Source organism: Cicer arietinum, chromosome 6 (assembly GCF_000331145.2).
Source record: "Cicer arietinum cultivar CDC Frontier isolate Library 1 chromosome 6, Cicar.CDCFrontier_v2.0, whole genome shotgun sequence".
In the NCBI taxonomy this organism is placed as follows: Eukaryota; Viridiplantae; Streptophyta; class Magnoliopsida; order Fabales; family Fabaceae; genus Cicer; species Cicer arietinum.
The window spans coordinates 59325077-59335270 of record NC_021165.2 but is presented as its reverse complement, the minus strand read 5'-3'; the positions used below and the strand labels follow the sequence as shown (position 1 = coordinate 59335270).

General features: G+C 25.4%; 1 protein-coding gene across 2 annotated transcripts; it reads left to right on the top strand.

The window, feature by feature from the left end:
• The first annotated feature begins 6229 nt into the window (after window positions 1-6229).
• Window positions 6230-8429, top strand: CAP2 (AP2-family transcriptional regulator CAP2). 2 transcript variants are annotated; one of them, XM_073369399.1, is made up of 2 exons: window positions 6230-6484; window positions 7521-8429. In XM_073369399.1, exon 2 carries the CDS (start codon window positions 7539-7541, stop codon window positions 8145-8147), a length of 609 nt encoding a protein of 202 aa, XP_073225500.1. In that variant the 5' UTR covers window positions 6230-6484; window positions 7521-7538; the 3' UTR covers window positions 8148-8429.
• The last annotated feature ends 1765 nt before the right edge of the window (window positions 8430-10194 follow it).

The window sequence follows — 10194 nt, the reverse complement described above, 5'->3', positions numbered from 1 at the left end:
AAAAAGATCTTCCACAAACATAAATTATTCCTTAGCACTTTCTATTTGTGAAATAATAGTCTTGATGTTGATTTCAATAGTCATTCCTACAAACATAAGACTCCATCTGTTGGGCCGCTCCTATGCCTTAAACTTGAAATTTTCATCCCCAGTGTTATTATCATCAACAAGAGATTTTTCCTCTAAAAGTGACAAGTCAAGGTCCAAAACACAGTGGAACTATACTTGTTCCCAACATTCAGAAAAGTTCAAACCATTAAGAACGGTAACAGATGCCACTTGCGAATGAAGAGAAATTGCTACAAAATAATCATAAAATATATTTTCACATTTAATTTATCATTTATTTAGATGAAAACATATTATAGTTCACTTTTGGACAATCACTACAATATACTATCATAAATAATGTCAATTTTATTATAATCGAGAAATTAAAATTCTCAACCAAATACATAAATTATCTTTAGACAAAAATATATATTTGATCCAAAATTTCAATTTCTCCACACTCAAGTTTATTGACCATAGAAAAAAAAATTCTTTGGATAAATCTAATACTATGATTAATGAACAATCATATTTTTATAGCATTCTTTCATCATTTTAACTTCGTCACCTTGGTGTACATAAGTTTTAATAAAATAAAACTTGTTAGATGCAACATTTAAAACTTTCTTCAATAATATTTAATCATAACATGTGTAAATGGTTCAAATTAAACATCTATATATTGAAGATATATATACATCATATTAGTAAAGCAGAAAACAATTGCTTAAATCATATATATATATATTAATTTTTCTTTTTAGGGGCTTAATATATTGGATTTTTTACATATATATCTTTTTTTTTTTTAAAACTAACCAATATACTCTATATTAAAATTTATATACTCAAATGTCCTTTTTTTTATCTTCAAGCATCCTCGCCCTGCGACCACATGAAGGATGATTTTTATTTTTTTATTTTATTTTATTTTATTTTTATGCACTAGGAGGTCGCATCCCGATGCAATCATCTATTACCTTTTAATTTTTTTTATTTTTTATTTTTACAATGAAATAATTTTTAATTTAATAAATAAAAAATATTTAAAAAACAACTCCCTCATATTTTGTAGATAAAATAGCAACTTAATTCTATTTTGTTAACAAGTCCCTCATTTTTTTTTCCGGATCTAATAAATAAAAATAAAAAATAAATAAATTATATTAATAAAATTAAACAAAATACATTAAATTGTTCATTATTTTTTTTGATTTTTTTAATATAATTTACTTTTTATTATTATTAAAAGATAATAGATGGTCGCATACGTGTTCAATGTTAAAAAAGTAAAACATTTTAATATATAAATTTAAATGTGGGATATATTGAGTAGTTTTAAAAAAAAATGATATATGTGTAAAAAATCTTAACATCTTTCCTCTATGTGGCAACAAAAAAAACCATATATAGTAATAACAATGACCCATTTCATCTATTGTAAGCTACCACCTCATATGCATATAAAGTAAAACTTTATAAATTAACTCTATAAAATAGATAATAGTACTTAAATTAATTTAAATTTAATTATTTATATAATATAGTTCATCATATTTGAAGAAGATTAAAATATTATAAATAAAAAATCATAAATTTCACAACAAAGTTTATGATACCACATATGAACCTTAAGTGTCATAATAAACTTTTAGTATAAACATTCAACTACGTAAAGATTGAAGTTTATAATTTTTATTCTGCACCAAATTAATAAAATAAAATGATTTCTCTTCTTTTATACATTCTAAAGAGAGATTGACTAAAGTAATATCTCAACCAAAAACCAATAGACACAATAAATTTTATAACATCGACAACCTAATTTTCACAGTTTTGTTTGATAGGCTAATGTCAGTTGTCAATATATATTAGACTAGGAGGAATAAATGATAGTGTTAGATATTGAATCCTAGACTTCATGCATATAATTATTTCGATGTCTCTAATCAAGCCACTAAACTTCTTCTTTGATGACGTTTTAATTTGATTTGATTAGAGTTTTGATTCATGCTAGACAAATAACAATTACTGGTTATAGGGGGTTTCTACCAGTTTTAGCACCACTATCGATATATAGACACCCTATAACTATTTAAAATTGTTAATTATATATATTGATTAAATATATTCAGGTATAGTAAAGAGGGTGGATATGATGTTTTTTTAATCAATGTTTTAAACTTATTATTAAAGTATTATATATTATCAATTTGGGGTAAGTTGTGGTTACTACCAACTACTTACCCAATATATATTAAGTTTAGAATAACGACTTACATGATATTTTATAGAGGCAGTATCTCAAAGGGCAAAGGCGACTAACATGTTTTTATTTATTTAAATAACAGTCATATGCCGAATTAATGACTTATGGTTTTTCTTAAGTTTTTTTAAATAAAAAATGGAGTTCGACTTTGGTTTTTGTTTTTTTAAATAAAATAAAAATTATCTATTTATTGATTGCTTATTATTTTTACTCAACTATTACTTTGATTGGAACACAAATTTTAACGGAAAAAATAATAATTTTGTTTAATTATCGATTAAATTCCAACTCTAATTAGATTACAAACATTAAATATAATTTTATTGAATACATAATAAACAAAAATATCGGATATAATTAAGGCATTTTACTTGTCAATTAAACATTAAAATTAAACATTAATTCTTACTTTATAGGAACATAATAATTGTCCTTCTTTTCGACGAGAACTATATGTTTTTTAAATCTTTTTTGGTAGAGTTACATCCATCTATCTCACTATGATTACACAATTTCTAACACAAAAAATGACTACAACTTAAAACATGTTATCTTTTTACCCATTTTGATGATTTTCTTCTTTAGTTCAATATTTTGAAATTTTTTATTGAAGTTGCTTGCAATATATCGAATACAATAAATTGAATATGCGTTGAGTTCAAGCCACATCACGTTCACTCTTTCTCTTTTTGTGCTACACACTTTTTTGTTTCAACACACTTTTACTCTTCTTTGACTTTCACAATAATAATATTAGTATTATCCTGTGAAATCTGATTCAACCATCTACTAAAATGATTTTATTTTATATTTACTTTAATAATGATGTACTGGAAAATTTTATTAAAAATTATTTAAACACATTTTCCCATTCACACTTATAATTAAAAATTTATATAGATTGTAAAGGAACATTAAATTGTTACTAAATATCATTTTTTTTTCTTATAGTGAATTGAGGTTCTCATACCAACAATTAAATTTTATATTAGATATGATAACATATATGAGTAGATTTTACTTCCTCTAACTTGCCCCAGATTCTCAACATGTCGTATGGATGTTCATTTTAGTTTCCACAAAAGTTAGATTTTTCTGTTACGTTCATATATAAAAAAATAAAATTCAAAATATTCATATTTATTATAAAAAATAATCAAAAGATGATTATTCGACAAAAAATTAAAATAATAAGTTACAAATAACCACTAATATAATTTTATCTTTTTATAGATTAATGTTTGGACGTAAAAAGTAATGAATAATCCATAAGTTAGCTCATAGTATAATGAATCTATAGTAGATAAACTATAATATTCAAATGACGAAGCACCTCAAAAAATATTATACGATAATAAAAAAGACCATTACCAATCAACTCTACTTTGATTACAAGAATTTATATGCTATAAGTCAACAAACACACACACACATATATATATATATATATATATATATATATATATATATAATAATGCAAAACGTACCAACATTACAAAAAATATTAATATGAATTGATGAATATAATTTGTTTAAATAAAGTGAATTTAAAATACTTTTACTTTTTAAAAATGAAAATAAGAAACTAAAAAAACATTTCTTAAATTTTAAAATTTTGGAAATTAAAATAGTTTTACAAATTACAAAAGAATGAAAAATTCAATTCAAAAAATAAAATTTTAATAACTCAGTTTAGTAATAAAAATTATACATTTAATAGAACAAAGAAAAATTAGAATAATTTTTTTGGTATGCATGAAAAAAATTATAATGGTATCCATAACTTTAATTTTTAGACTTGTTTGTTTAAGATTTTAAAAAAGTGATTTTTATTTTATATTTTTAAAAAATATTTTTTATGAAAATTTACTTAAAAATAGTAGAAATTTTTTAAATTCATTTGTTACCAATTAAAAAAAGTAATTTTGACATTCGATAACTTAAATATTTATTATTAGAGATTTTAACATAATAAAAATTACATTTTAAAAAAAATATATCTTTCAAAAATAATTTTTATGAAAATTTTTTCAAAATAACTTTTCATTTTTTGAAATTTTATTATCTAAAAAAATTATAGAAAATAGATGAAATAATTAAAATTATATTTTAACATAAACTATTTAAATTAATTTTTTATTTAATATTTTATTCTAAAATATTATAATAAAATACTATAAGTTATTTTTATAAAAATCTTAAACAAACGGATCATTTATCACCGCAAAAATCCATTTGTTAGACATACAACCAACAGTCACTAGGTATCTAAAATTGCATCACGACTGCTCCAATTTTTTATTAACTAAATTCTATTTTAAAGCGTTTAGTTAACAAAATATTTGCGTTTCATCAATGCCAAGGCTTTGGTTGAGATTGGTTGTTATACTATTATTTTTAGAGAAAAAAACTTTAGGTTTGTTCAATTTAAAACATTAGATTTGTTGAAGTTAATATTTTGTCCAGACTTTGAATAAATTTTTTCCACAACTTCTTTTATAACCTCCACTTGATTCAAATTGAATTCGGCAATCAAGATCATGTCATCCACTAACCAAACAAATTTGGTTGAAAAAAAAAGATGACAACCTACTCGAACTTGAACCAGAATGAGAAGAAATAAAAGTATAAAAATATTCAAGCATGATATGATAGATAGTGAGAGAAGCAGATTGAATGAGGAAATTAATTAAGATATGTGTTGTGATGATGGCTAAAGTTTAGGTTAAGGAAGAAGGAAAGGAACCACACCAACATAAAAAACGAGATAGATTCAACATTTGTCATCGTCTTCTACATCTTTGCCTTAAATCAACCTCCTTTTCTTATTTTCGATGCATGTATGTTGACTCAACTCATCTCTAATAGACAAATCAAAATTCTCCTCCTAATATTTATTACTTACTTCTAGTTCCATGATATGTATTACACATACGAATAAATCCTTTACTAGAGTATATGGAACTCCTAATGATAAATAACTATATTCTACAGTGTAAGGGTCGGGACACCATATTAGTCTTATGTAGAAAGTTTAAAGTTAAATATATGCCCCTAACATTTACTCTTCACCTAATAAATTAATACATAACATTTATCTATACACAAATCAAATCAAGTGCTGATTGAACCAATTTTTATTATATTTTATGTGTGTAAAGGCAAAGATACTCAATGGTAAATAATGTTTCCAAATAATTGAAACATTATAAAGAAAACAAATAAATAAATGTACAATAATTTTTTTATTGAAATTATATTAATTGTACAACCTTTGGACACAATGAGATGCCACAACACTATCTACTAGACACAAAATTCCAACATAGCATATCTAATATAGTATAAAATACATCTAATTTTAATAAGTTTAATTGTAGTTTTGGTCCCTCTATTTTAAAAGAAGACAATTTTAGTTCTCTATTAGATTTTTGAACTAAAAAAAATAATATTTGAGTATTTTAAATAACATGAGATATAATTTATAATACATAATTATTTAGATCAATTAATTATTCTTATGTTATTAATTAAATTACAAATATAAAACATTTATAAAATTGAAAGCTAAATTTTTACCGTATTTTATTCTAATTTTATAGGTATTAATCATTCTACGTCGTATTATGTGACACATTATTTAAAGCACGTAACGTCATTTTTTAGTTAAAAATTACAGAGACGAACGGAAATTCTAGACTTTTAAAATAGATGATTAATTTCATAAATCAATAAAAATAAAAAATAAAATAATTACAATTAAACTATTTTAACATATTTAAATTCTAAAGAGAAAAAAATAATTAATATAAAATAAAAAAATGGTATAAAAAATATTCGAAATACTAAATTTGATATCAATTTTATGTGTAAGAAACATTTCTAAAGATGGTATTATGTTATTGTTTGTATCGGTTTAGAAAGTGGACGGCAGATGAAGCGGTGAACCCTAACTACTAAATTGCTTTGGTCCACTTTCCTTCGTCATCTCTTTTTTGGCGGTGCTTATTTTTTTATTCCTTTTTCCTATAAACATCAACTTTACCAACGCAACGCAATGTTTCCAAATTGAATAAAATTAATCGATTACTTCTTCTTCAAATGCCTTCTGGATCGGCTTCCCTTCATTCGATCCAGATTCGGAACATTTTTCCCACCACTTAGGTTATTTCTTCACTCAATTCACCTCTTTCTTCTCTTTTTTTTGAAAAAAAAATATTGATTTTTCTTACTCCTGTTATAAACTTATTTTTTAAGCTGCTTTTCAGAAGTGAAGGACTTTTCTGTTTGGTTATTTTTATTTTTGATACATCAATGTCACATGTTTCAAACTATAAGCTTATTAAAATTACATAAACTTCAAATTGGCTTGCACTACTTTAATTGTTTATTTAAGCTTTTTTTAGGGGTTGATGAATCATGAATGTATAGAGCTGTTTAGTGATTAATATATGGAAGCAGTAGCAGAATAGTTGTGTTTACCTTTATTTTGTATTCCTTAATAATCATCATATATAAATTAGGAAATTGGTTGCAGCAAAAAAAAAAATTAGCAAATTGGGTTGCTATGTTATATGGAAACGAATATTAGTTTTAATAGTTAGTATATACTATCACGGGTCCTATATACTGCAGAAAGTTGAGTCAGTTGATGTATGTTGTTTAAATTTTAGACTAAATACATCAATTTTTTTTATCCAACCTGTCTCTTATAAATAGGACCGGAGAGTAAACCACCAAAATGATCCTTGCCTTTGTGAGATGATCTCAATTTTGTCCTTGAGAATGTATAAATTCTAAATTGGTTTCGGAGTCTGTAAAACTTTACTCACATTAGTTTTTCTGTGGGACACTGACTCATTTGCTCACGTGTCTGGAAATTGCACTATTGACCAATAGATTTAACTTGAGGAAACTACTAAAATGGTCCTGACTCTGTGAGGCGCCCTCAAGTTTATCTCTGTAACTTGGCTTAGGTGAAACATTTAGAGGGAGTGGTGATTAATAAATGGAAGGAGCTGTAGAGTGGCTGTGCTTACCTTTATTTTGTATTAACTTAAGAATCTTGGTTGCTGTCTTATTTGGAAATGAATATTAGTTATATATATATATATACTACATATGAATGTTTGGTTTTGATTCTAACTTCTGCAGGTCTTTGTTTCAAGTGTTTTGTTGACATTTTTCCCTGTACATTAAGGAGTGCAACTTGAAGCACATGTTAGTGAAAAGCCATCATAAAGGGGATGGATCCAAGTCCCTCGCCGATACATTGGCAAGATGGAAAGAACATAACGCCCGCCTTGAATCGAGCGGCGAAGCTGAGAAGTCAACTAGGAAAGTTCCAGCCAAGGGATCAAAGAAAGGGTGTATGAAAGGTAAAGGAGGGCCTGAAAACTCGCGCTGTAATTACCGAGGTGTTAGACAAAGGACTTGGGGAAAATGGGTGGCCGAAATTCGGGAACCAAACAGAGGGAGTAGGCTTTGGTTAGGTACATTTCCCAATGCAGTCGGTGCTGCTCTTGCTTATGATGAAGCGGCAAGGGCAATGTATGGTTCTTGTGCGCGCCTGAACTTTCCGAATGTAGAGGTATCCAATTTCTCTCAGCTGGAATCTATGAAAGATTCTCCAACTTCAGATCATTCTGGTTCTGTAAAGACAACAATAGAGAATACTGAGTCTATGATATCGCTAAATAACGCTCGTGTAGATGCAGCTGAGGATGTTGACATGAAAAATCTTTCGTTATCCTTAAGTGTGACTGTGAATCATGAGGAAGGGGAGGTTGTATCAGGGACTAGTTCATCCCAGCCTTCATTGTCTTGATGTAAGTTTTGCATAGTTTAATTCAGCCATGGCTAGAACTTTTAGCCTTCGTAGCTTTCAGGGTAACACTTAGGATGTATTTATCTTTTGATAGTTGTGCCAGATGATTAGATGTTGGAAAATTTACTTAATTGAGAAGTGTTTAATTCTTCTGGTATTGCTCTATTGCAAGCTGGATATGTGTCCAGTTCTAAGATGTAAAATTCTTGTCTTGCCTAAGATGACTGGATTCTTGTGTTGTGCCTCTAATATTTCATAATGGATAATCTCTTGATTAAAATACTCCCTCTGGTCTGGTCTGGTCTTGATTATAAGAGATAATTGGGTCAACAAAAATTGATATATTTGGTTCATAATTTAGATTAAATACATCTATTTTTGGTGATTCATTTTCTCTTATATTTGAGACTGGAGGAGTATTGAACAGTTGAATGTGATGTTGTGGTTTACCCACTTAGTCCCATATGCTAAGTCATTTTAGAAAGAAAACATGTATCTCGTTTTGGGTTATTATTTTTTCTATTATACCATTAATCATTACTAATGTCTAATTTTTCATTCTTGAAATACTTTCACATATCACAATGAGCAGCACATTTTTGCTCATTTCAAACATAGAAAAAACTGCAAATGAAAGAAAGAAGAAAATACTAAAAATTACAAAAATCACAAAGATCGACGAGGAGTTTATTTAATGTTATATAATTTAAATGTTATTTCAATTATATCCATTTCATCAAATATTTTATATCTATGCACTAGCGTAGAAATCCGTATCATGTTGGGCCAATCTTAACTTTTGCACTTTTAAAAAAATATTAATATATTTCAAAAAATATTATATTGTATGAATATTTATATATTCATTTAAATAATTGAATCATTTAATTATTTTATACATATTAAAAAATTGTATAAATGTTCTTAAATTTTAACTCAATTGGTAAATGTTGATAGTGTTACGTTAAACTTCTTGTTTAGATTCAAATTCGAATCTCATAAAAATAAAAATAATGATACAAAAAGATTATTTTTATCATTTATCTGTATTAGATATTGATATATTATTAATTTAATAATATTATAGTAGAAAATATTGCACTAAAAATCACGTATGTAGGAGAATACTTATTTGGGTACAACCCCAAATCAATAATATTTCACAAGACACACATGAATAGAAAAAATTAGGTTAAATAGCATCCGTCATCTCTTAACTTAATTTTAGTTAACGTTTTAGTCATTTATTTATTTATTTATTTTTTGATTTGGTCTTTTATTTTAATTTTAAGTGGCAATTTGATCTTTTATGTTTTAAAATGTCAACAATGTTATTCTTTTTTTTATAAAAATTCATCAAAATTTTCAAACAAAACCTATAAAATTAATTATCATCTTCAATATAATGCAAAATTCATCCAATGCATAACTCGGATATTCAAATAAACTCATATTTTCATTTCCAACAACATCAAATTCATCAAATAAAGAATAAAAATATGAGTTAATTTTGAGATTTAAGTTATGAAATTTGCATTATAATTAAGATAATAATTAATTTAATGGGTTTTGTTTGAAAATTTTAATGAACTTTTTGAATTTTTGTTAAAAAAAAAAAGATAACATTTTTTACATTTTAAAACATAAAAGATCACATTATCAATTAAAATTAGAATAAAGGACTAAATTGCAGGGAAAAAAGATAAAAGATTAAAACGTTAACTGAAATTAAGTTAAAAGACTGCATATGCTATTTAACCAAAAAAATAAAAAAAAATAATTAAGTCACATAATTTAACATTATTTAATTTGTACTTTTAGTTTTTTTCATTCACGTGTGTACCCAAACATTATAGATTTGGCATTGTGCTCAAATAAGTATTCATTCGTAAATAGTATTAATAAAGTATTGAAAATTGAGAGTATCGTTCATTTTTGGACAATTTTATATGTACCGATTGACCTTTAACACATTTTACTACTATTATTATTTTTATTTAGCATCGAATATTATTATATATAACTATTCATGTGCCATGATATATAT